This window comes from Colletotrichum spaethianum (genome assembly GCF_022836535.1).
Source record: "Colletotrichum spaethianum MAFF 239500 DNA, contig01, whole genome shotgun sequence".
In the NCBI taxonomy this organism is placed as follows: Eukaryota; Fungi; Ascomycota; class Sordariomycetes; order Glomerellales; family Glomerellaceae; genus Colletotrichum; species Colletotrichum spaethianum.
The window spans coordinates 1,956,246-1,983,538 of NW_026054771.1; the positions used below are offsets into that span (position 1 = coordinate 1,956,246).

Below are 27,293 nucleotides of genomic sequence, written 5' to 3' on the forward strand. Positions count from 1 at the left end.
GCTCTCAGCCATCGGGGGCGAGGGAAGACACGACAACCAGCCAGGTTCCCAACCTCACAGGCCCGGCACCGTAGCGCATAGATCACTTGACGCCGCGAGGGACTGCTCCCGGGCCCTTTTCCAAATACACCTAAGGACCCAGAGGCGTCGTCCCCAAACCAGTCTAGTCCAGCCGCGGGGCAAAGCTTGGTGGACGGGACTTTGAGACTAAGAGGGAGGCGCCCCCGTGCGCCGTTTTTCGCTTAGTGATATTGACCTGCTCGAATCGCAGACCCTGTCGGGATATTTCTCTGATGTCCCTCCCGCGATCCACAGGCTGTGACTGTCGTCTAGCTTGCTGTAGCGTGGACACGGACACGAGACTATTGACAATGGGAGGCGACGCTGTACACTACGTGGGCGGAGTCACTTCCTTGTGAGGCTACGTTATAAGCGGCTAGTCTCTTGCTTACACAGGCCTTCATTTCTCCGCCGCCTTCAGCGTGATTGAAAGGGTGTCGTGATCGGATGTCGAGCAAGATTACCAACTGCCGTGCTCAGTGTCAACATGTAGCCTCTGTGTCAAGCCACCACTCCACCCAGCCTCAGCCACGGCCAGGAAGATCGTCAAGGCGGGTGTTTGCAGCCTCATATTCTCGGCCGGGTGCATTTTTGCGTCAATGCCGTGTCCTCGGGCTGCCAATTAGAGTTGACCAACCAATCGCTTCAAAAGGGGATTGGGCGGGAATGACTGACACTTTGAGCTCGGAAGCGGCTCGAGGTGCTGACCTCACAGCGCTGAACAACATCAGACGACGGCTGCCAGAGGGGCATGCATAGAGTTGAGACTACTTCAGGGCAAAAGAACTAAAGTTATCTGTCAGGTTGGATCAGTAAGTATAGCAATGCAGTGGATGTAAGAATCCTTCTTGGCTAATCTACGCAGGGCCTGGCGCTGAACGTAAACCGCTTACCCCAAGCAACTTGCAGAGCAAGCGTGTTTGACATCTAGCAGGTTGTGTGGTGCTCCAAGGAAACTTGCTTGACAAACGGCGACCTCGCTAGGATTTCCAAAGAGAGCAAATCAGTTGGTTGGATCGTTTGCAGCCTAGTCTTGGACGGCGATCTCTCGGCAATCTTGAACCGCTCAGACCTCGTGTTTTCGTGGAGGAGAAGCTCCAAGCTTTGTGCTCATGAGTGAGTTAGACATGGCATGGCGACCTCGGATGGCATGACAGCATTCATCGTTCGACAATGGAGCCAGAATGCTGTTTTCGCGTCTCAATTGAGTTCAAGAAGCGCATTCGATAGGTTTCGGTGGCTCTTGTGCGGCCTCACCAGTTTCCCATCACCGGTCAATGTCTCAGCTTGACATCTCGATGCGGGACGGACAGGGAAAGGTCCCGTTGGCGGTAGCTCACTAGTCTCACCAGACCGCGTGCGCAATGGTCTTGCTACGCCGAAGATCACTGCCCAAAAAAAAGCTCGTCATCCAGTCCCTGGGAGAAGCACTGCCGGGAGCAGGGCCTGGAGGCCGGCGGATGGGTTGTCAGCTTGTCTCTGGAGATCGGGGCTGCCATGTGCAATCGAGAGCCTTCTGTCATCGATGGGCGGCTCACCGAGCTAGACCGGCAGAATCATTGGTATATCGGCCGGACTGGAATCGTGATTGGTCGGCCGAGCCACGAGCTAAGGGATGAAGACGACGCAATCACGTTGTAGTCAACGTCGAGATGGGGAAGGTCAGGAGGCTATTGTTTGGAAATGAGCAATCGGAAACCTGCCATGGATAGCGCGAGATCTACCAGCGTGCTTGATGTTCTGCGTTCGTTACTGTGGGTGAGAGAGCCATTGACGCCAAGTAGACTGTTTGTCGGTGGACACGGCATTTCCAAGTCTCTGGTGTTCCTCGTGTTCCTCTCTACCCCTCATCCGTTAATAAGTCTCCGGCTTGGGAGCGCCGGCTCCGTCCGTGCAGACGGACGATTGACGACTGACTCCGGCGGGGCTCCGGGCCCGCGGTGCTGGGGGGGTCGCTTAGAGTTTTGCCACCGAAAATAGGAGGCTTAGCTGTGTCCGATGTGTTTGATGGCTCTTAGCGCCAGACAAATTGAGGGCGGTGATTTGTAGGTACCGTGAGTATGACGTGATAGCTATTGACAAACGAAGTCGTCCTGGATAACACGGACACTCCAGCCTTGCTCTAGCAATGCAAGAACGCAATGTTCAGGTGAGATGGCAATCTTGATCATCGCCATACTTGAAGTAGATATCTCAACGCCTTCGTCGACCACTGCCCCCATTCGTCCAACATCACGCTGGGGAATGTGTCTCAGGGCCGGGGTTTCTGACGTAGGCAGATGCCCGTCCGACTATCGAACGGTGGACGTTGCGAAGGGACGTGCGTAAACGTGCGTACTCGTCATTGTCATGCCTACGGCTACTTACTTGACGTCGTTACGACTAGCGGTGTCCAACGGATAGTTAAGCCATACCTACACACATCCTGTCTCTACATACATTCACCATTCGCATTGGTACACCCATTTGCGAGTTTCCCCGTGTAGCATCGTGGCTTGGCATCCAAAGACAAACTAGACATGTTGAGAATGACTGGGAAGGGATAGAAACTCCCATGCTCTCCCTTGCTTCCTCGATCTGTCTCAAGGCGGCCCCTAAATCTTCGATCGCACCACATGCAACCACGCAACGGCGCCACTCGGCAACACGCTCCTCGCTTTTCGACCGTTTGGTTTCTGAAGATTGGGCGGAGGTCCCGCCACCGCGTGTTGTTTGGGTTGTTTCCTGCATCTCGATTTTGCCTTCTGCATCCCATCCCTTGCTTGGTTGTCTTTGTGATATCTCCATACTCTCAAAGAGGACAAGTCCCATGCCTCTTAGACTCTATTTGCACCCTTTTGCTAGGTCCACACAAATACCCAAATCATCATGCGCCATGGGCAAAAGTGGTCTAGGTCTCGTGTCATCCGAAGATGTGTGAAGGGGGATCCGGGAACGCTTCCGGGCTTGGGCTTTTCCGCAAGTACCGGCGTGGGATGGAGCATATTCGGCTTAGCCTACCTCCACTGGGAACCGGGTTGTGGAACAGAAAGACTGCAGACTTGGCGGGCCTCTGTCACATAATTCCTCGTTAGCGGCCGGCTGTTAGTTGTCTGCGGCTGCAGTTCGTACCCATCGCGACTGGAGCTGAGAATTTGCCGGCGTTGCGAGTTGGCAAAGAAAAAGGGTGACAACGCTCGGCTCAATGCGAGTTGTCAGAAACGAACCTCCGCAGCTCAAAGGAACCAACCAACCACGTCTAAGAAAGGCCCTCAAGCCACATGCACTCGACATCCACTCGGAGTCGTGGCGGCCTCAAGTCCGGGGTCTAGGCCTTTCTCTCACCGCCCCCTCGAGGGGTTTGGCTTGCGGTCAAACCTGGGCCATATCGGGTTCCACCAACTGACTTGTCGCTGCAGCAAGGTTGGGCACTTGGAGGAAAACGCTCAGTCGAGGAACCGTGAGATCCAATATTCTGCATCTTTCGCATTGAATCCAGCATGCAGCTCCCACACGGACAAGGCAGTTTAACTGTGGTCCCAATGATCGACAACAAACAGCAGCATAATGATTCCCTCCCTGTCGCCACCCAAAACGCGGTCAAACTCTGCCACAAGTCAAACACCCTGCTTGGCAGTAGAGTTTCCCTTATCACCTCTCGGGGAATAGCCCGGTCAACCACCACCGGCGATTCAATGTCACCAATATGGAAAGTCCACGGTGTAAGACGGATGGATGGATGGATCCCACTCGAAGAATGCTTCCATGATGCATACCCACACCATCCATCCCGTCAACTCCCAGAGGATTCGAACTCTGTTCCCTCACATTTCCCCCCATCTATAAGAAACAAGAACCTGGCAGAGTACCTAGTATACACCGCATTCAAAGTGAGCCCCACATCTACCCATCCCGCCCGGTGCCCGTCGTCGCCGTCGCCGTCGCCGCCGCCGCCGCCCTGTGAAGCTCTCCGTCCCACACCCAAAGACGCTCAGGCAGAAGTATGCACCACGCCGCAGGGACTCCGCCAGTTCGTCCTTGAAAGTCTTGTTTGTTCAAAGCTAGTCCCTTTCCACCATCGCTGCCGCCGTAGCGTGCTACCGCAGACGAGACTGATAACCTATTGCTCCCAGACTTAGTCCAGCACTCTAAGCCCGTACCACCACCCGCAAATGGCCTAGCATGCCATAATCCGCTCCCACCATTCAGCACCCACCGATCGTGGGTAAGGCCTCTCGGGCGAAACTAACAACCCTTATTCGTCAGCCCGTCTCTTGCCCATCATCGTCATGGCCCACCGGACCACACATGGCAAGCTAGCTTATTCGGGTGCTGTCTTTCAAACTTTTCCTTCCACCTTTTCGCAAAGGGTCTTGGCTCTCTCTCGCGTGGAGGAGGTGGTGGTGGTGGCCTTGCCTATCTCGACGCTCAGCCTTTATGGGTTGATCAATGCCCCCTCTCGTCCGGTAACGCCTTTTTCTGTCAGAGGCGCGGGACGGACGGACATGTCATCCCAATACGCAGTAGATACACTTCCAAAAGAGAAGAAAAGCCCCCCATCATAAGCCCATACCGGGACAACCGCTTCTCACATAGCACAGTGACTAAAAGTTGCACTTGTTATGTCTGAAAGATGCTGCTCCCCCACACCTCGCAACTCCCATCAGCCAGCAACCCATACACCAAACAAGAATAGGTAGGTAAGCCATTCCCTGACCGAAAACACATACCTGCGTTAGCGTTCTTGATGGGAAGAAAGACTAGCCACATGTACACATCATCCGCACACCTGCAACCTCTCACGCTTTCCCCCCATTGTCTCTGGCTCGTCTCCTCTCCCTCCTCCTCCTCCTACTCCTCCCCCAGGGCACATCCCATCCCATCACGATGGCTAACCTTCCAAGCCAGCCAAGCCATCCCCACACACATGCTTCCACGCCCAAAACCACTCAACGCCCGAGGCGTCCCTACCTTACGTTCCCTCTTCTTGCCCTTTGCCCGTGACGGATGCGTAATAAGGTGACAACGGTGCAAAAATATGCAGCACACTCGCATCTCTGCCTGTCCCGCTACCCAGTTGGATCCTAACCCTTTCCCGTACTTTCTTGGCTCTTCCCTATTCCCCGTCGAGTGCAACATGACACCTCGCTCCTAGCAGACCCATCCACTAAGACGGGGTGGCACGAGCCTGATTCCGACCAAGGCTCAACCTTCTTGTTTGTTCTGCCTTTCTTTCGCTACAACAAACTGCCATGCTCCATGTCCTGTACCGATCTCCATTAAAACCCAAAATTGCAACAAAGAAAATTAGGACTCAGGAATTAGCAACACAGCGAATACCACCCCCGCAGTGCACAGCCTAGCGTGCTATTACCGGGTATAGAGCAGAGCATCCTAATTTGTCTCACCCTAAATTCTCTTTGCTAAACCCCAACCGGAAAATGATTTCCCCACTCTAAACCCAAGAGAGGATCTTCTTCTCTGCGTACCAATGTATCATTCACGGTAAGGCCGACCAGAGGCCCGGCGAGAGAGACGCAGACGGGAGAGAGACAAGGGGGGAGAGGGTGATGGACTCGAACCGTCCACCCACCCACCCCGACCCCAAGCACCCGAAGCACCGAAAAACAGGGCGAACGATGACCGTTTCCCACATCTACCAAGACCCAATCAACAGCCCCCCTTGGGTGGACGGGGGGCGCCAGCATGAGCCAACTCGACAGCCCTGCCTTTTCTCAGATCCCTCCCTTGGCACCACGTCAAATGTCTGATCTTGTTGGAACGTGCGCGCGTGCTCCTCAAATGTTCCTTGCCGTGCTATGCTGTGCTGTGCTGTGCTGTGCTGTGCCGTGCCGTGCGTTCTCCCCCCGTTGCAGTCGCATCTTGCATTCAGCCAGTTGCGGCTCACTTGTCTACCACCCACACAGCACTGCATCAAACCTGGATTTCCGCACCCGCCTAGGCAGTCAGTCGTCGACGAGGTTGCGCCGGCCTCCCGGCTTTGGTCACCCAGCCAGCCGTGGCACAAGGTCACAACTCCGTCGTTGCCAACTCGTACCGCCGCGACGTGCTTTGTAAACTATGTCTGTTTGCCTACCTCCCATTTTTCTGCATCTTGCGGAAAGTAGGTGGGTACGGGCTGGGGAGGGCGGACCACCCGCAGATCCGTGACGAAAAAGTCCCGCCCTCTACATAGTACAGCGCAAGACAAGTTATGGTGGTTAGTTAGATGTGAGGGTGTCCATGGAGGACATCGCCCGCCGAGCAGTTCGCTCGCTCTTCGCCGTTTGTCCTCCCTCCCTCTCTATCTCTTCTCAAAGTTTGCAGGGAAAGCCATAGCCACAAGAAGCACACAGCCTAGTGAGCGGCCGCTCTTTCGTCGGAGACGGAACGAATGGTTCATTAGCTGCAAGGTTTGAAGAGCAGCGCAGGCCGCTCTACGCGTTTCGCAGGGAAAAACGTAGGGGGTTGATGTAGGGAATACCCCTTCTCTCAAGGTTGTCAGAGGGTTTCTCGTAAACCTGGATAGAAAGACTTGAGACGTTCTGGAAGACCGCTTAATGTGGCATTGCGCAAAGGCCAGAAAGGATGATAAAAAAGGAAAAAAGTTAAGACGTATCCGTTCTACTCTGTACAGTCGAAGAACTCACCTGTCGTTGAGTCCAATTGAAGACTGGGCCAACACAGAATCCATCTTTTCCGCGGGTAAGATCACATTGCACAAGAACAAAATGTTTGTTTTTTGAGTGTTTTTGAATATGTGTATTCAAAAGTGGGAGGACAGCAATTTGTTCTTAGCTGTTTCCTACAAATAGACTCAAGTTGGACTTTCCACTCCTCAAGAGTCTTCCGCACGCGAACAGGCTCGTCGCGGGATATCGGGTTCTTGGCCCAGGTATTGTCTAAACCATCTTTTCCTCTCGTTTGCAGTGAAAGCAACGCCCTTGTCCCAACCATGGCCCAGTCACCCTGTCTCCAATGAAACCCTTAGTTAAACGTGTCGTCCAACTAATGACAGAAAACCCGCTCTGTGAAGCAGCCTTCCTATATGCTTGCGCATATATGCATTAGAATCGAATGCGACATCCCCTTGAAAACAAAGAAACTCCAACCCTCCCCCCATCTCTGTATCCTCTTGCGCCTTGTATGCATCCCTGGGCTTTCCATAGCAGAGTCAACCATTCCACCATCGTCTTTCCGAGTCCCAACTCCGCGCTGAAATGACAAGTAACAAAACATAGTAAAACAAACACAAACACCACTTCTTGCAAGAGTGCAGGTGAGAAAGAAAAAACACAAAGTTCCGGGCCTTTTTTTCGCTGGGCTTTTTGAGAAAATCCTCTCCGGGATGGTAATCCAATGGTATAAATTGATCCGCGTCTCTCGTAACGGAATTAGGTATCCTCATGGGTCGTCTCGTCCATGGGTAAAACGTTGGTATGATTAGATGTTCAGTAGATTCGCCGACAAGTCCAGGGGTATATGTTGGTATCCTTGGGGAGAGATTGGCGTAACGGATATGATGGCTAGTAGCAGCCTTGGGGATGAGAGAAGATGGGGACCTGATGGTGAAAGGGAACGTGAGGATGAATGGCAGGGGCCTGCTGAGCATACTTCAACACATCTCCCCACCAAAACTGGACGAAAGACTTTGGCGGACAGCTTGGTGCCTGCATGTGAACCTGAGTCGGCATTGGGCCAGGTACAGGCATCTGAGCGTGAATGGGTTCCGGTCCTGCCGCCGGCGACGGCACAGGTCCTGTGTATTGGTGGGGAACAAACTCCTGAGTAGGGAAGAAGGCTGTCCTGGGATCCTCTGGTTCGAATGCTTGAGCGTGGCACGCCATAGTCTCCTGCTGTTCCTGGAGAAACTCCTCATCAAGGTCATCGATAGTCGAGCCACTCGAAGTGAGGGAACCGTCGTCAGATGAGCATGTGGAGCCTTCGTCAGAGGAAGACGAGGCAGGTGAAAGGGCGTTATCGTAGTCGTCGACAACAGTGTCCTCGCATGTAACGTATTCGGTGATGTGCTCGGGCGAAGCTGGTGTCGAAAGCACGGCAGTAGGCATCGCCGGGATGGTAAATCTCGAGCATGCCTGGATCCTGGCTTTCAACTCGGGCAAAGTAATCCTCTGATCCGGGTTCCGCGTGAAAATCCTTCCCAAGATGTCGTTCAGTTCATCCGACACTGGGAGGATGCTCTTCAGGGTCTCTGGGCATCGGGTATAAGCCCGGTAGGTAGAGTCCTCGAAAGAGGCTTGCTTCCATGGGTTGCGTCCACAGGTCAGGTTGACCAGGATAACTCCGAGGCTCCAGACATCATTGGGGGCGCAAAAGTAAAAAGGTCTCCGGGCTGAATGGTCCAGACATTCTAGAGAAGGGGAAAAGGAAAAACGTCAGTCGTGTTCAGGGGGGGGGTTTGAGGAATAGGAAAGTTCCTGGGAGTGATATGCCTACCTGGACTCATGTAGAATGTAGAGCCACATCCGTAGTCCTCAGACCGGTCGGATGAGGTTGCGAGGCCAAAGTCGGCGAGCTTCACGGTCTCTCCGCGGTCCGATACAAGGATGTTCTCCGGCTTCAAGTCCCGGTGGTAGATTCCGAGAGAGTGGCAATGCTCCACGGCATCCAGGACCTGTAGGAAGACTCTCTTGGCGAGGTCGTCGTTCCCAACATACTGACCACATTCGGTTATGTTGAAGAACAAGTCACCCTCCGGGCAATATTCCAAGATGACATAGATACAGTCAGGGTCGTCAACAATCTTGAGCATCGACACCACATTGGGGTGGGCCGAGGCCAGGTAGTGCAGACGAATCTCCCGGTTCTGGAAGGCAACTTGTCGACGATCCAATGGGGTTCCATCTGGGTTGAATTTGCTGAGACACTTGACGGCATAACGGACTCCGGTCTTGACATCCACTGCGGAATACACGACGCCATATGCGCCAGTCCCCAGAATGGTCGCCAACTGCAACTTGCCCTCAAGGAATCTTCCGAGTCTCTCCTCTGGCGTTAACGGAACATATCGAGCCTGGCAGTGGGGTGCTGTTGTAATGGGCTGCTGGATCGAACACTTTGTGTTGTCGTACACCGGCGACGCGGGAGGAGTGGGATAGCCAAATCCTGATACATGCTGCATGTTATGTGATTTTGGCGGGTCCAAATGGGGAATCCTTTCTCTGGCGGTCTGAGTTGGGTCTCGAAGGCGAGATCCAAACGAAGAGAAGATAATAGGAAAAAAAAAGTAGAAACGGCCTTGTCCTTAGGGTTGGTAAGTCCTGGGAAACCAAAAGCAAATCCTGGGCAGTATCCTGTGGCCTGATGGGTCGAGAGTCCTTTGGGTCGTGTAGAGAAGTTGAGGTGCAAGACGTCGAGTCAACGAGTCAAACACGTACTGGTCGCCTAGGGTGGGAGAGAGCGGTGAGGTCGGTACAGGTGGTTCGTTTGGTCGGAGGCTGAAGGGTGACTGAGAATCCAGTGCTCCCGAGGATCGTGAGGAGATGTAAAGAGGTCGACGGGAAGGAGCGTAGTTGGAAGAGTTGGTGATTGAGTCTCGAAGTGAGTTCTGCACAGCTGCACGACGGTGGGATATGGGTGGTTGATAATGACTGCCACCACCCCGATGAGGAACGAGGCGAAATGATGTTAACGCTACGTCTACGTACCCTTGTCGAGGCGTGTTGCGTGGAGCATCCACCATCGATGGTGGCTCCTGGGACCCCCGGTCGTCTTCGACATTACTAGTACAGGGATGAGCAGCTTGCCATGTCTTAGCCATGGGTCCACTAATGCACCATCTATTCTTGAGTTCGACGTGAGCGGCGGGCCAGTGGGTTAGAGTTGGGAGTGGCCTGAGGCCTGTGTGTCGGCTTGGTGCTAAGATTGAGGGAGAGGGCGTGTGGGAAGGGTGTGGTCGGAAGACGAGGGGGTAGGCGAGTGACCAGCAGAGTTTCTCTGTTGGAGCAGCCAGAGCAGCCACTAGGACGACACTAGCACCGCTGATTGGCGACTCTGCGCAATATACGAGCAGGTATTGTCTGACGCACCAGGTAAAGTGGCCCCGTCCCAAGGGGGTGAAGTGTGGGTAGGCGTGTGTGTGTGTGGTCTGTTGTGATGACTCTCATCCATCACCCCAGCCGTGCTCCATCGACCCCTGCCACGGTTACTAGCTGAGGTGTGTCAGACGAAACGGATGGCCGATGGGTGTCGAAGAAACGGGGCGTGCGTGAGTCGGCGCCTCCTAGCCCACGCATGGGACGACCCTGACGAAGGGAACACAATCTGTCTCTTGCTCTTTGCCCTTTCACTTCACTTTACTTCTCGTGAATTGGGGCCCTGTGCTCATGCTGGTCTCTACTATGTGGAACTGGCCGGTCGCCCTTCCCTAGGACCTTCGTTGGGTGAGCATCGTCATATGGCGAGGCGGCACGTAGCACCGTGACTTGTGATGTGCAGTTTTCTTTTCTTCTCTCTTCAACTTGCCCCGGCTTCGATTGCCGCAGGGCGAACGTGCCCGTTTTTTTCTTGTTTTTTCTTGTAATTTTTTTTTTGGTCAGGTTGCCCAGGGCTAAAGGCATTAAGCTGACCAAAACAACCTTGAGAATGTTTTGAAGGAGGCATGGAAGTGCAGTCGAACCATAATGGAATGAGACACATAATCCTTCACCGCGACCTGGGAGGCTGCCGAACGATGTGATGTGTGCTATGGCTTATTATGACCCCCGTACTTGGAACCAAAGCTATCATCAATGCCGCGTGGTTGGTAGTCATAGGTGCTGCTGATACCAGGTAGCAAAGCACTCTGCGACTACCGCCAAACAGCACTGTGAACGAATAAGTTGGGATGCCTAGAAGCAGCAAAGGCTGATTGGCTCACTGTCTTGGTCTCGTAGCTGAAGTACCAGCCTGTGAGGTGCTTGGCATGCCGTTTGCATGAAGTCCGGGAGTAGGTGAGTGTGGGCTTCGGTGGCCGGCTGCCTTTCTGTTGCAGAAGCTGCCTCGCAGGCTGGCGACGGATCAATGCCACACGAGTTTTGCTTGGCTCACTGGCTGCCCATCGCTTCCCGATCAGGCCTCATGGCGGCACTGATTGGCCTTGGGCTTGCAAGCGAGCATCCTCCAGGGCTGCTGGTCGCAGGCGTGGGCCTTGTGGCTGCACCGCTCCTCCCATCTGCAGTTTGCGCAGGTTATTTCTTCGCAATGATTGGCTGACAAGGCTTGCTACAACCAATCAGCCTTCGTTATATCCGGCTTGAGCGGATGCTTGCGTCGAGTGGCTAGAGGACAGAGACGTGGTGATGACTGTTAGCGTCCACAGACCAATGAAAGGTGTTCCCGGACCGGCAAAGTATTGGTAATTGGTGCCGAGCTAGATACTCTCAAGGTCGAGTCGATGTGAATGGCTAGGCAAGCCGCACGATTGTCTAGGTGAGAGTGATGGTAAAATGTGTTCACATCGATACCACACTCTTGGTAGCGCTAGTACTCGGGGAACCATGGTTGTGTAAGTGTACTGTGCAGGTTGGGCGACGCCAGTCAACAAGCTTGGGCTGTGTTGTCCATGTTTGCTGGCGACAGGTCCGAATATGGGCAAAGGACCCATGCAAGACGGCGGTCTAGCAATAGTTTTTTTTTCCCTTCTTCTTTTTTGGCCCGCCGTGGGCCGCTGTGGCCGGTCAAGCTGGGCCCGTCTCATCAAAACTTCAGTACTACGATACGAGCGCGGCAAACGATGAGCAACTGCAGTCTCTTGCAACGGTACAGGTGACAGGTGACAGGCGGTAGGCCAGCTGGGCCGTAGACGGGGCAGCTCCAGCAGCAAGCGGAGGAACATGCTTGTATTCGGTGAGTGTGGAGTCACAAGGCGGGCGAAAGAAACAAGATTCGGATTGCCTTTGGAAGGGACTTTTCTTCGATCCCCAGCGGCAGCGGCCAATGTGGTCATGGGTCGCACATGGGCCTGAGATTAGGAACGACCGTTTGAATGGACGGGCCAGGATTACGTTCCATGAACAGAAAAGTGGATTAGCATCATGGGTACTATGTATGCGGGCAGCTGAATGGAGGACGATGTCTCTTCTTGGTGCAAGAAACTCCAGGAGGGGGGCGCCGCAACGCTGCGTTGGATGTGCGTGGTGCATGCGTCTATCAGAAAGACTGCACGTCTGTGTGGCTCGGAGCGGTAAACGGGCGGAACGGGGAGAGTCTGTCCGAGATCTGATTCGCCAACAGGGCGAGAGTACCGATGCAGAGTTGCCTGAGGCCATAGGCGTGTGTCATTCCAGTGCAGCTATGCGGGCAATGAGCAGGTCGACATCAAGGGAAGTGGTCCAACTGGATGAGAAGATGGTGTCTAGTCCGTAAGGTGTTCAGCTTTTGGTATCGTTCTAGTCCGTCCATGTGTGAGCAAATATGCCGGACTGTCAGTTGCGCTGAGCCAGTGAGAGACCTGACAAGCTCCAGGAGAGAGACTGAGGACAGCCTCGTAACGACTAACGAGGTACTGGAGCAGGGGTCCCCGGGCGCAAGTTCCCGACGAGTGAGGCTGTCGACAATGGAGCTATGATGGACCATGATGTGAAGGCCCATATAATGGTCTGCAGAGGCTGATCTCGCCGGTCCAATAGGCAATTTCAGACATCCCGTTGCAGCATAGCGCCCGTGGCTCACGATGCAGTGCAGCACCCAGTTGCATGTTCTCGACTTGCCGCCCAGTGGCCACTTGCCAGGAGGTACCTATACGTAGGTAGAGAGCAGAGGCAGGGCGTAGAGAGATGCCCACAACCATCTCTTGGGTCCCTGAAGCCCTTGCTATGGTCTTGGTGGCCGTAGGATTGTCGCTCAGCAAATTGGTAGACCCTTCTTCGAGTCTGATAGTGTGGCGCGCCACGGGGCCACTCCCCTGGTCAGACCAAAAAAGACGAGTTCATGAGCGGATCAGTGAAAGTAACAATCTCGGCCTGTGGTGAGAAGGGCTTCGACGGTATTCTTCGGCGTACGATGGATATGGTGATGTGCCATGGCATCCAGTCTAGGCCCGGTCTATGGTCCACAGCAGGCTGCCTGTGGCCAGGCACTGTGATGCCAAAATCGGCATCAGGTGTAGTCTGTGCTGCAGCAATGCGGTGATGCAAAGGCAAGGTAGGACTGTCTGTTCACCTGGCCGTGATAGTTGGGAATCTGCCGCAAGGTTGCGTTGCATGTTTGATGGTGCGCTGCGTTGCTCGCAGAGCATCCGCACTGGTTGGGAACGAAAGGGTAGCAGTGCACTTCCGATCAAACCGCCGGCGAGGTTGGCGCTTGCGGTGTCAAAACGCGAGACACAGTCATGGGCTGCAGCTGCGAGAGTGCGGCGGATCATGTACAGAATAGAGTGTTGGACGAAGCTGAGCAAGGTAATGACTATGAATGTCTTTGCGATGGGTGCAACGGGCGTCAAGCAGTGGTGCAGGGACGAAGGAAAAGGGACGTGGTGGGTCGACGACGACAAGGACGACGACGACGAGGGAGGAGGTTGACAGACGGAGTCCCGTGCTCGGCTGGCTTCCTTCCTTCCTTCCTTCCTTCCCGCCTCCATCATAGAAAGACACAGACAGACAGAGCAGCCTCAGAAGCCAATCACGGGTCGAGGCGCCACACCTAGAAGCTCAACAGAAGGCAGGGCAAGAACCAGCCAAGGAGCGTGTTAGGGAGAGCAAAGTGGCAGGAAGCAGAACCCCGACCTGAAAACAGAAAGCACCTTAGGTAGGTCAACAATAGAGCAGGCCGAAGCGCCTGAAAAAGCAAGAGGCAGGTCGCACTCGTGGCTTGCTGCACCTGCCAGCCACCTGTCCTCCTTCCGCTTTTGCCCCTCCAGTCTGCTTGTCTGCCCGCTCTTCTCTGCTCTTCTCTGCTCTGCTCTGCTCTGCTCCTGCCATTCTGCAGTTTCTAACCGCTCTCCCAGCTCTGCCGTGTGGCTGCCTGAGATATGCGCTTTCATCCTCCGTGAATGCCTCAGGCCAACCACCGCGGCCAAGAAAAGAAACAAGCGGTCTGCAGGAACTGCGTCGACTCTGGGCCACACTTACCTCGTTCGGCCTAGTGCATCTGTCAGATCTCATCGTCCAACTCCTCAGCCGTCCCTCCCTTCACATCTCAAAATTGTTCGGGTCACCAGCGCGGCGTTTTGGTCAACCGTCGTTCTCGAGTCTCGATACTCCACCGTCCCCGTCTCGGTCCTTTGCTCCTTGTCCTGGCCCCTGTTCATACCGGACCTGACTTCTTGTGGTGAATCTCACCCTGGAATCGTCCCGAACTCTGCGACACTATGCTTCGGATACTCCACGCACTTTGTCCTCTGGATTACACGTATGACTGTCTGCGCAACATTATGCTTGAGCGCTTGAGCAATATCACTGCGTGCTAATGGCAGCGCTCCCTCCTGCACAACCTACAATCCTTGTTCACCTCTCGACTCTCCAGCTTAGTCCCAAGCGCCCGCTGCGTCCGCCACCGTAATGGAGAGACGGGGTGGGCACTCATCGTTGTCAGCGCCATCAGACGATACGCACAAGCAGGCCAATGCCCATCGAGGTTCCCATTGCCGAAATACAGAGGTACGTACGAAGGGAAGGGGTGGGTGGCTGACGCAGAGCAGCCACGACCAACCAAGCGCTGCCATAGACACGCGATATCCAAGACCCAAGGTTGCCACCACCAGACTTCGCAGCCGGCAGATGGTTGACTGCCGTGCCGGTACGCGTACGGGTCCGGGCACGTTGCCAGCGCATTCCATTATCGCCCGTCGTCAACCCGGGCCCAACCATCTGAGTTCCGAACTGATCGACCTCGTTGACATGTTCCAGCCGCTCGAGACCGGCCCCAGCCTCAGAGAGCCCAGGGAGCAGCCGTGGAACCCGGCAGATTGGCGACACGAGCCTCAGCTTTCCGTCCGTCTGTGACTACGTGCCGGGCAAAGCACCCAAGCAGCTCAACCCACAGGGAGCCCCCAAGCGAGACTCGATTGTGAAACGCCATCCACCATACAGGGCCACTCCCTCGCTCTGCTGCTGATCCCTCAATCTAGATGATGCACGATGCCGCCCCGTGTTCAGGTTCAAGGCTGCACCAGATACCCGCCCTCCGCATTACCTAGAGTTGCTTGCTCAGCCGTGGAGCTGGCAGAGCATCTCAGGATGGCCCAAGACGGAGCATCCGGTTTGTCTAAGCAAGCCAAGGAGCGAAAACGATTTCATCGACGACGATCGTGGACGAAACCCCCATTTCCTGATCAACAGCATCCTGTTGTGTACATTCGCCTTGTTGTTGCTTTGCTTTCTTTTTTTTTCTTTCTCGGTCTCGTCTAGCGGGGTTACACCGCAGACGCCCACCTACTGAGTAGGTCTCCCTGCGTCCCCCGCAACGAAGAGCTAACAGTTTATGGCTTCATGTCGGACGATAACTGTGTCGTCCTGTGTTGACTTGCTTGAGTCGGCCAGAAATGATGGAAGACTGAAACCTACACCACCGGAGCATGGGTAATCGACAAGCCCATCAGTCCAGAATTGCCAAATTAGCCAATACGACACGGCGTGGTTGTCAATCCAGGCATGCGTTCGATTTCCTCTAGATTAGCGTCCTCGCCCCGCTGTTGCTTCGGGTTTAGACTTCTCGCTGAAGCCACGCTGTCGTCCGTGCTCTGAGACCTGTCAGCTTGGAGGTGTTGCACCTCTCGGCGCCTGATTCGTCGAAGCGTTGAAGTGGAGGTTCCTGTACGCAGTGCTACGGGCTTCTCGGAGACTTCAACATCCGCAACCGTTGCCGATTGGCTCGTTTTGGGGACCGCGATCTTGCTGTTGATGATAACATCGCATGGCAACTTCACAGGAGACGCATGGCGCTATTATGTTGCTCCTTTCTCGACAATAGCGCTCAGCCGCCAAACACCACCGGTATCCCATCCTCCCCAGGCCTATTCCTCCGGTGTGATACATCATGGGGATGCATGCTTTCGGGGAATGCGCCTGGTTTAGAATTAAGTTGAGGCATTTGGGTTGGGAGGGCGATTGGTGTCAAGAGGCCTCATGTCAAATTACGGGCATCGGATTAAGTTCATCAAGACACATGAAGCAGCAAAGACGACACCTAGTGCAAGACGTACTTGTCTCCGAGAGACAGCTTCTGTTTCCACGGCCGGCATGCCAGACCAGCTGCGCATTCCAAGTGGCAGTGCATGGTGCGTCTATCAAGCAACTGGCACCCAAGTTGCCAAGCTAGGCGCAACTGAGCCAACATTCCACGAAGACATAACCCAGCAGATGGTGACATGCTTGCCGCAGAGGCGGAGAGAAACACTGATATATGCACCGTCGACTACATGGTGAGATTACGAGAGCTCGTAGGTTACGCTGGTCTCAATCAGTTCACCCATCGCCATCGTGTGTGAATGGTCACCAAAACCCCAGTCTAGCATGGCTCACGGACCTGAGACGCGGTGCATCACAGACGTGCTCTGCTGCCCTGTTAAGTGTCATTTCCTGATGGCCCCGTAGTCAGGGCTTCGGAGCGGAGCGAAGGGTTCCCCACGGTTTTACTTCGAGGCGGCCAGCGTTCCTACACAAAACTCCAAGCTTTCGCATAAAGCAAGTCGACAACATATTCCAGCATCGCGGGCGCGGCGCGCTTCGTGAAGGCAGGGTTGGGCATCATCAAACGGGTCCCTCCAAAAGTCCGAGCCAGATCTAGCCTTCTTTCTGCCGTAAGCTTGGACTCCTACGTGGTTCGACGTTGCCCGCAACGTACCTCAAACATGCGGAGCCAGGCCAACCTGTCACTCGTGGAGCCGATCTATTCATGCGATGTCCGGAGTTGCCTCCAACTGGTAAGCAAACCCGTCGGTGTGGGTTCCAATCAGCGCGCCCGCTCCTGCTTCCTATTTCTTGTTTGATGGTGCCCTTGCCGCCGCGCATTGGCATCCCACACACTTGAAGTCCTTGACAAGGCCCTGGAGCGTTTGATCAATATCAACCGGCGCTTTTTCCTGCTATAGATGCGACTTGCAGCGCTACCCTGCGAAATGAGCCGATCATATACACTCCTTCGGCTAGGGAACTTTGGTCAGGCAAAGGACCTAGCGCTCATCAAATCATCCTGCAACTCGAACATGGTTACAGACAAGACTTAGTCGATGCGGGCCGTTTAAACTATCTCGCAACACGTCGCCTCGTGTTGATGACGCTTTTCCAGAGACACATGAATGCAAGCCAACGGCACGCTAATGGCGGCCGTAAGGCGACATGCTCGAACCCTCGACAGGGGGCCAGCCGAAATCAACTCAACGGACCGTCACCGGTGAGATGGAACCTTCTTGGAAGCAATATTACAACCTCGAACGACGCCCGCCCCATCCTGAACCACATGGCAATCTTGTTCTCCAGGACCCAAGCACGGAGAGGGAACACAAGGGGAAGGGAGACCGTTGCTTGCCGTGTGACGAAATTGTATTTGGTTACTTTCTTTTTTCTTCGGTTTTTTTTCCCCTTCCCCTAAGAGTTGACCGAGAGGCGAACCAGTCACCCCGTGACCCCTCACTGCAAGACTCGGTCTCCCTCGAATTGAGTCTACAACGATTCGGCGCCTGCGTGGCCTGGGAGTTTGCTTTTGCAGTGCCAGGAAGATCGCAATTTGTGCTCGGTCTGGTGCGCCGCGCTCATCAACAAGCCTCCCCTGTAAGCTGACGGGAAGAAGCAAATACCTAGACGGGACCAAGGTCATGAATGACCGAATGCGCTCACTCATCAGGGGTCCACACCGAAGCAACCCGTCAACTTTGGCCTCGCAAGCCTCGGTCGTTCGGCGGTCTCTCAATTTGCATTATCTCAAACTCGCCTCCTCACTGACCACATTGACCAGTGAGCCTCGGAAAGTCAAACTGGTCAGGTCAGGTGAACGCGGTTGGCTCTACCAATGGTGTCTCGGTTCATTTCCCTGCGCTAGCGAACGGGCCAAAAGACATCAACTCGGCACACACGACGCACTTGAGTTCACGGACTAGGTAGACACATTTACAAGATGGCCTTCACAGCAGAGAACCGTACTGTGCCCACCCCTGCGGACCATGCCATGGTCGATCCGTGCTTGTCGGGCCTCGATGCCAGGCGCCAATGCCACGGTCTTCACGTTCCCAACGCCGCCTCGTGAAAGGGCAATCGACATAAGGGGCCGAAGGGTCCAAGTTGAGATCCGTGACGACGAGGCGCTGCCACGGAAGTGCAGTGCAAGGGCCGTGCGTGGCGACGGTCTAGAACTCTCAAAAGACTGAGGCTGTCGCGGCTGACAAATGGCGCCATGATCAGAGACATAATGTCGGGTCTCTGGCGAACCTGGACAGCATAGGTAATTGGCAGAATTGCCACAGCGAACACGGGCAAACAAACTAGAGCTAGGCCGACGCAACTCGTTACGAGTTCACTGTGTCTGATACTCAGAGACTAGTTGGGAGTGACTCAAGTGCCCATCACGGACCTTCTGGTCCCAAGTCGCCGAACGAGCCGATCAGCGGCGTGCGGCTCCCGGCACTCTGATCAGCAACGAGGCGTGGACGAGTGACGTTCATCGCGATGTTTAGAAGTCATGCACAAGTCGTTCTAGTGTGAGTGGGTTAAACGCAGGTTGCACTTTATTGGGGACAACATCCTACACCTGGCGAGTCCATAATCACAACTAGTGTACACCGCACACGCTGGTTAACTCGGACACCGCTGGACTGGATCAAGGATGGATGCAAGCCAACGGTCAAGTTGCCACTTCCATTTTGCGGATCAGTGTTCTGTACAGTATGCTTTGCATGGAAGCCCGGACTTTTCTCTGCAGCCTGGGTGGTTCGCGAAGTCGATGCCAGATAGAGGGGGGCCCGCCGGGAAATCCCATCATGGCGAAAAGGTTCTTCTTTTCTTCTTTTTCCTTCCCTCCCTTCCTCGAACGAGCGCCGGGCAGCAGCAAAACAGAGTGTTCCAAACGAAACACTTGTCAATTGCAAACCCAAAATGATTGCCGACCCAGACTTGTCGGATTCTGTGCCCCACAAGTCGAACCCATGCCATGAGAACGTAGGGAATAGGGGGGGAGACGACTCTGGAGAGCATTACGGCGAGTTCACGATTCGAACATTGTAAACACGGCCACGCCAAACTCCACACCGCCCTCGTATACGTGAGGCACTGCCACAGAAGGGCTAAGATGGAATGCGCCCTCAGGACTGTTTGAGATGGCGTTGAAGTGGAGAGGCGGGAGGGACGGGAGAGGATTGCCGATGACGATATCAGCGACGCATGGTCAACGATCGCCCATCACCAACCCATCAACATGGAGTAAATGTCGCATCAGCAAGTTCGCAGATTGGTTTGAAGATCCGATTGCCTGCGCACCCAGCGGTCCTTGGCGGGTGGGATCCGGTCCCTCCCATAGTCTAAAAGACCAGACCGTCCTGGTTCGTGAGGACACCCCCAACGGTTCCCCCGTAGCGGGTGCGAAATAAACTCCGCGAGTACAAAGAGGGAAGGAGCAAAACTGCGAGACATTTCAAAGGTGGAGATCTTCCCCGTTGCCTTGAATCCGTGATCTCATACAGAGTACCCTGTGCATCACCGATCCGCCCAAACGTCGAAAGCCAACCCCGAGAAAGGGGGGTGAAGGTGAAGGGCTTCTCCGGTTGCTGGCTTCCGCGATCTGCCTGTACTTTTGGAGACAGGATGTGCTAGCATGTAGTGCCAGCGTCTCGTCGGCCAGTGCCTTCAGACGACCGTCAATTCATCATTGGATCCCGCCCTGCAGATCACTACATCTCGTCATGCTCCCATCTCAAAAAGTGCGTATGCGCGCTCTTTCTCCCGGGGGCCCAGCATCCAAGGACCACGGGCGGTTCAGCGATGCTCGAACCGCCGTTGGACAGATCTCCTACCGACAGCACCATCGAGCAATCCCTATGGCTAGAAACCCCAGGGACAGGCGGCGCGCGCCTGGACCGCTCAATGACCTCACTACTTGCGTCAAGCGTGGTTCCGTCGCGCCGTCACGCTGTCAATCTTCACTGCCCCTGAGACAGACCGGTGACGAAGGCATTGATGCTATCAAAGGCAGCCGATGCTCAGGGTCCAGAAGCCACCAGTCCAAGCGAGCGTTCCAACGGGCGCCAACCCAATGGGGGGAGAGGCTAACGTAACGGGTCTTGACCCCATCGCGCGCCCTGAGGATTTCCTGTGCGATCGACTCTCTCTCGAGTCTTTCAATGCGCACAAAGAATGTAACACCTCGGGCGACTGACTGATCTGCGCATTCTTTTCTTGGAAACCCCGGGCAATACACCTGGGGCATAAGGAGACTTTGGCACCCGTTTGGGGTCGATTTATAGCCCATTTCCAGGGTTGCATCGAATGTCTCTTGGACATCCTTGGGGCCAGCCGGTTGCATTCCGGCGTTGCGAGTCGTTATTGACGGCCAAGGCAGGGCTCAGGGGGCGATGGGTCATGGAAACGATGCGTGCCTTGGTGCCCTATCGACCAACCAAGGCGACGATCGCAGGAAACCTTTCCTTGGCTGCTTGGTCCAAACTCCTTGGTCAATTCGCAGGCGACGACCGCACGCCCTGCTCTACGATCGTCGGCCGCTCACTGTCCAGTAGAGACTGACAGCAGGGCTGTTCCCCCCCCAAAAGTCCCCCCCGTCCCCGGTCTCTCTCTCCGCCCTCCCCGCCTCATTGATCGAGGACCCCGCCATCTCCGTTCGGCACTACCGGCCACGGCCGACGCCGCTGCACAACCACCTACACCAGCGTAGATCTCGGCAGCCTGCATTGCAACTTCCAGCGTGTTGCCGCCCCGGGAGCCGTGAGACGACGGCATCGTGATACCTGGCCCTTTCTCTACAGCCCACCCTCGTCCGACCACCCACGCAAGGCATTAATAGTACACTTTGTCCGGGAGCTTGCATTCTACTCCAACCTGCGACTCATGCCGACGGGCGCTGCCGTGTGCGACTCTAGATTGTATCCTTCCTGCCCTTCCTCCTCATCTCCAGTAGAAGTAACGTACCAGGTTGTCGCATTGCACGTTGTGTGGCTTTTGCGCCATTCTCAGCCCTCAAACTTGGGGGCAAGCAGCCGGGATTGTAGAGATGATCCAAAATCACCACCGTGGCTAGATGCCCACAACGGCCGGCCGGCCCACAAGCGCATCGTCCACATGCCCGTCATCAGTTGCCGTTGTGCAACCGATGAATGCGTACACGTAGCTTCAACCCTGAATCTCACCGCCGCTCGATTAAAGCTCACCTGAACATCCGCTAATTAGAGCATTGCGCGTCAGCCTCTGTCGTAGGCAAGGAGGGGAAAACAGCATGTGTTATTCCTTTGTACAGTCAAATGTGCTCCCGTAGGAGCCGGGGACAGCCAACTGGGATGACATGCAACTGTTCCTTCGCTCTCTTGTGGCCGCGCGTTCAGCAGGATGGCTACCTAGAAAAATGCCGGGATACGGCAGCAAACAGCGTCAAGTGTAAAGGCAGGCGACTAGACTTGGCATCAAAGCAGCGACTAGTCTGACGTCTAGGCCCCCCCTCCAAGTGGCCAAGGCTGTGTTTTCCTTTCACGCGCCTCGCGTTCGCACTCGCCTTGTCTGCTTCCGACTGTGGCGTCGCCCTTGTTTGCCCATTGTTCGTCGTCAGCCTCGTGCCCTGTCCAATGCGCAAACACTGCCCCGGCCGTATTCCAGGCTAGGACTGTGATGTTTTGCTTTTGCAGAGGCAAACGAATAAGGCCACCTGATGCTTGGTTGTTGCTTGCCTGCTATGGATCACATGTGGGTGTATAACTATCAAAAGTCGGCAAGTGTAGATTGGACAAGTTAGCTGTTCTAGCTCAATATCCGGTGAAAGGTATTCAGGCAGCAGAGACGAGAGGGAACGTGCCGTGTCTGCTCTAAGTGTTTTGCTGCATTTTACCACCTAGCCCTCTCCAGTGGCTCATCCGAACTTGCTCTGATATGCGAGATCAGAGCATACGCCCTCCTGGTCAGCTACTTGGGGGTCTGTAGCAACTTCGGGACGAGGCTTTGCTACCGGCTGTGACGTCCACGACGCCTACGCAAATGTCATTCCCGGTTCCATTTTCGGGTATCAACTTGGGAAGAGTCCTGTACGAGTCTGCCTAGCTCGTACATAAGAACTGGACGTGATTATGATTACCAGACAACTGGACGGGAACTGATGTCGTTTCTTATCATGTCCTTTTTCAATCCAAAGTGAAGCCCTGTGGACGCGTCGCCCAGGCCAGGAGGATGTTTATATATTGTGTCCCAGGAACTACACTACACAGTTTGCCGTGGACAGGATAGAGTTCCCGTGCTTGATGAATTGGAAGGGTATACCGCCATGTCCAAAAGAAATCGCATATCTAGTATTCCAGAGAGGAAGATGAGCAAGCGTGCTCGCGATGGAACTTGCATGTCTTCAAGGCTGAACATACCATATCCCAGGGGACGAAACCCTTTGTTTCAACAAGCGCATCATCAGGCCTTGGGTCCGGGTTTGGCTGCAAAGCCAAGTGACCACACGGATGATCGTGGGCTTCATCCAAAGGCGGAGGACGTGCCCTCCAAGGCCCAGCATGGCAAAAGAGTCATTCGCGGGCCGAGATCGAACTATCTCGCAGAAAGAGATGACCTGACATACCAAGCCAGAAAAATGTGGCAACTCTTGTGCGATATCTGATCACTATGATGCCGAGACGCGAACCTCGTATGCCCAAGTCTGACATTCGCGCGTGATCTTAACTTGACAAATATACAAGGGCATCACAGACGTCGCTTAGTCCTCGATTCACGCACTGAAGAGTTCACCTCAAAAAAAATAGTTGACATGGTCCCTTTTGTTCCTTGCTCTGGAGCCCTCGAATCCCTTCGACCCCTTCGACCCCTGCGCCATTGCTCTCAACGCCCCCTATCCGCGAGCTCTGCTTCATTCTGACGGGATTCAGGCTCAGACGCGACAACACAAAACACCCTGTCTCACGGCGGATATTCCCCGTCCCATCTTCATTCTCACAACGCATCTACATGTTTCTGCCCGTCCGTGCGTGTGGCGCCGGACAGCTCAACATGTCCAAGACAACGACACACTCACATACACGTAGAGTACACTTACACCACCGATTCAAGAACGACCGAGAGGCGTGTTGACTTGTAACACGAACGAAAAAGTGATGGACCCATTGGACACAGGAGACGGGGAAAAGCAGAAGAGGCGTGGGGGACAAAGGACATGCAGTCATGGACGCGACATTCGGACTTGAAGTCGAACCGCTGCACCGTTCCAACATCACCCTTTCATGCCGGGCTCGCAACGGTCGCACATACATGATGTGAGTCCCCCCATTTGTTCAAGTCTCTTAGTGGCTTCTGCCGGTGGTTTGGCGGTATCGCTCCGGGGTTACAAAACAAGCAAGCTCGAGATTACGGGCAAGGGGCCCACATCACTTGGGAGATGTATCATGATCGACAGAGAGCCAACGAAAGTGAAAAAAAGGGTCTATTGTGAGATGGTTGGCGGTTCAATGTTGCCATTCATCATCCTCTCTACTCTATCACCAGCGCATCGCGCTAAAGGTTGCAGCTTGCTGCACCGTTGTATAACCCGTGCCAAAAACCCCTTCGGGACTCAGCGGCGTGCATTGTCCGCGAGTGTACGAGAGGATCACCCAGTAATCACGTCAAACAAGACACCTAGTACTACAATCACCCCCAAAGGCATCTTCCTAAATGTGGTTACACCCAATACCCTACCGCTTCGGCGGGGCGACCCTCGACGTGAAGAAGGGATGCTTCAGCGCGTCGGCAGGCTTGATCCTCTTCTCCGGGTTGAGCGTCAGGCAGTGCTCGAGCAAGTCGACAAAATGGTTCAGGTCCCTGGTCTCGGCGTCATTCATACCCGCTGACGCAGCGAAGAGGCGGGTGCGCAGATCACGGGTTGGTTTGACGACGGGCAGGACCCTGGCGGTTGTCTGTGTAAAGCAATATGGGTCAGCCAACCGAACGAATCCATGGGGGAATCATGCTGCTATTTTCATACGCATCGAAAGTCGAGAATGGGACAAAAGAAAGAGTGTGCGGCGGGTCCCCATGGTGGTGGAAACATCTGTCAACTTTGACAAATCGTACCGACACGTTGGACCCTTCGTGCAGAGAGGCAATTAAAGGGGCAAAACAGGGTGTAGGGGGGGCGAAGATGAGATGATGCGGCCGTGACAATAGTCTCTGAGACAGCTACCCACGTCCGCATCCTCCGAAGTTGGGATTGTTTTGTTCGCCGACCCTCCCAAACTGGGGACTGTGACCCAGCAAGTCATGCGAGTCCGAACGATCCGAAAGGAGTGACACCACGTTGATCGCGGTAGCTGTCGATGACTATCCCGGCGGCCGAAAGGCATGACATGGCGAGCTTTCCGGGCCCGCTCGGACTGGACGGCCCGCAGAATGTGGATGATGCATACGCATGCGCAACCGCGCCTCAGCGCTTACAGCCGCACTCCGCCTCAACTAGGCCCCCTCGGACCGTCGGCCAAGTCAACATCCCAGAGACTGATTGGTTCATGGGCTTAGGTTACGAAACAAGCCGAATGCAGAAGCGTTGGAAATACGGAAAAGGAAAACACGGCAAGAAACAGAAAGGCAATCACCATGAGCCAATTACGTACCTTTCCAAGCGCCTTGTCCCGCTCCATGCTGACAAAATTGCCCATTTCGTCAAAGTGCATCGCCGATAGTTGGCCTCTCTTGTAGAGCTTGGGCGTGATCTTTCCGCGGATCTCCATGATGGCTTTTAGCATCTGGTTGTTGCTGTCGCCAGCGAAGAGGATCTTGCCCGTATACAGCTCGTACAACGTGCAGCCGATGGACCACATGTCAATAGAGTAGTCGTAGGGCATTCCGAGGATGACCTCCGGTGCTCTGTAGAAGCGACTGACGAGGTACGGGGTGATCTCGTTATGTGCCGTCGCTGCGTCGGACTTGTCGATACCGGTTCCCAAATCGCAGATCTTTAGGACATTTCGGCTTTCATTGACCTGGAACTGGTTAGTGGAAATAGTCTCAAACTGCTTCATAATGAGTGTACATACCAAAATGTTGTCAGGTTTGAGATCGGCATGAATGACACTGCATTTCCGCATGTGAGCAAGACCAATGAAGATTTGGTGAGCATACGCCCTCGTGGCGCCCAGGTTGATGCCAACGTTGTTTCCAAATTTCTTCAATACTTCTCGCAGGTTCAGGCTGAGGTGCTCAAATGCCATACACAGGTGGCCCTTGTGGTCAAAGTGTCGCTCAAACTTAACGATGTGCTTGCGGTTGTCCGGGTCGGCGTCGTTGAGCTTCTGCAGAATGGCGATTTCGGTGAAACCTCCCTTCCTCAGTGCGTCGTTGTTTCTCATAATTTTGATAGCGACCAGCTTCTTATTCGTAATGTCGACGGCCCGCGCGACGCCGGAGAACATGCCCTTACCCAGGGTGGACTGGACCTGGTATCGACCGTTCATAATCTCACCGATGCGAATCTTGTAGTAACCATCCTTATCGTCGCCCTCGAGAATGGCGCCATTGGGCGGGGCGAGAGCTGGTGAAGCTTTGCTTTCATCTACCACAGCCACCTTGGCAGGGTTGGGAGCAGCGTACTTCTCGTCGTCGAAGTCTTCGGCAAACATGTCGAAATCATCGTCATCGTCGCCTGAGGGCTTCTTCGCCGGTGCTTCCTGGGTCTGTTCTTGGGGTGGTGCCTCAATCTGCGCATTGGGGACTTCACCATGCACACCAACGTTACCGTGCCGCATTTCGTCACGTCTCTCATCTTCCTTCATGTCAACGGTGGGGTCGTAATCCGCTGCTGAGGGTCCGTCTTCTTCCGTGACCTCGCCGCCTCCGTGGGTGTTCATGAGGTCGCTCTCGTTTAGAATATCAATAGCACCAGGTGAGCTCCCTTCTCGAGCGGGTGATCCGAAATCTGAAGGATTAGCGGAGCCATAAAAGGAGGAGCCGGGTTTCATACCTGTGCCCGGAGTTCCTATGTCACCGGGACCCGGTGTGCCTGGTGTGCCCTCTCGTGCTGGGGAGAAGCCGGCCGGCTTGTCGGTCGCGTGCAGTGCATGAACGAGCAGCGGAGTCGCAGAACTGGACTTTGAAAGCAGCTCATCACGACGTCGTCGCCGGCGTTCAATCTCAGCCTCCTCGTCAATGACCGTTGGCTCCTCAGGCTCATCGTAGCCGTGTTCGGGCTCGACCACCTGCGGCGCACTGCCTTCCGGCGTTAGCAGGAACCGAGCCCTCTTAGAGTGCGGAGAGACGGACGTCTGGTCTCGAGAGCGAGACACAGCAGAGTTCCTGTCGTCTGCAGAGTCTTTCACTGGTTTAGCATCGTCTCTGGAAGCACGAGAGTCCTTCCCTACAGCGGCCCCGTTCAACGCCGTATTTCCATTCCGTGAATCTCGATCTCTGTGCTCGTCGTACTTCAGGCCACGAAACGAGTCGGTGAGGCGATCGCGCCCACTATCTCTACTGTAGTGATCGTCGCGGCCTCCTCGGTCGTTGCGCGGGGGACGGTAGGGTGACCTAGTGCGGTTGCGCGGTCTCTTGTCCGGATAACGGTCTCTATCACGATCGCGCTCCCGGTCTCTCTCGCGGTATGTATCTCTGTCGCGGCTCCGGTTTCGGTCACGGCTGTCGTAGCTGTGGTTCGATCCCCGGGAGGGCGGGCGGTCCAGGTCTTCGTAAGAAACGCGCGAGCGGCGATAGTCGTCTCGCTGGCCATCCTCGTAGTGCACACGGAAGCGTCGCGTGTCCTGCCGTCCTCCGCCAACGTAGTCGCGCTCGTCGCGGGCGCGCTTGAAGCCGCGGGGAGGGGGCGAGCGGCTCCGCCTCGGAAGGTTGTAGTGCCTAGCGGCATTGTCGTGCTCGGGGGATTTGGAGGCCGAGTATCTATCTCGGGTTCTGTCTTGACGGTCAACACCGTTTCCTTCAAACTTCTTCGGCAGTGAAGTTGCCTTCAATTCCACAGCGTCATTCTCCATAATCTCGCCTTCGTCCGAACTCGACGCCATCGTTGCGATGCGACAGCAAGCGTGGTTCCACGACTTGCCGAAACGTCTGGTCTTTTATATCTTGATTGCAGCAGTATCCGCCAGAGGAAGAGTCCCCTAGGTCTTTTTGCTCGCGAAACGCAGCAGCGACGTGTCA

At 54.9% G+C, this 27,293-nt stretch overlaps 3 protein-coding genes across 3 annotated transcripts; 1 reads left to right on the forward strand and 2 right to left on the reverse strand.

Moving 5' to 3' along the window:
* Positions 1 to 7,565: 7,565 nt before the first annotated feature.
* Positions 7,566 to 9,181, reverse strand: ColSpa_00530 (negative regulator of sexual conjugation and meiosis; the record flags this gene model as incomplete). The annotated part of the gene is made up of 2 exons (XM_049266742.1): positions 7,566 to 8,410; positions 8,497 to 9,181. The coding sequence occupies 2 exons, from the start codon at positions 9,179 to 9,181 to the stop codon at positions 7,566 to 7,568; spliced, it is 1,530 nt and encodes a 509-aa protein (XP_049122699.1).
* Positions 9,182 to 14,601: 5,420 nt separating this feature from the next.
* Positions 14,602 to 14,981, forward strand: ColSpa_00531 (uncharacterized protein; the record flags this gene model as incomplete). Its single annotated transcript, XM_049266743.1, has 2 exons — positions 14,602 to 14,636; positions 14,750 to 14,981. 2 exons carry the CDS (start codon positions 14,602 to 14,604, stop codon positions 14,979 to 14,981), a joined length of 267 nt encoding a protein of 88 aa, XP_049122700.1.
* An 8,867-nt stretch (positions 14,982 to 23,848) lies between these two features.
* On the reverse strand, positions 23,849 to 27,157 carry ColSpa_00532 (serine/threonine-protein kinase RAD53; the record flags this gene model as incomplete). The annotated part of the gene is made up of 3 exons (XM_049266744.1): positions 23,849 to 24,070; positions 24,764 to 25,132; positions 25,187 to 27,157. 3 exons carry the CDS (start codon positions 27,155 to 27,157, stop codon positions 23,849 to 23,851), a joined length of 2,562 nt encoding a protein of 853 aa, XP_049122701.1.
* Between the last annotated feature and the right edge of the window lie 136 nt (positions 27,158 to 27,293).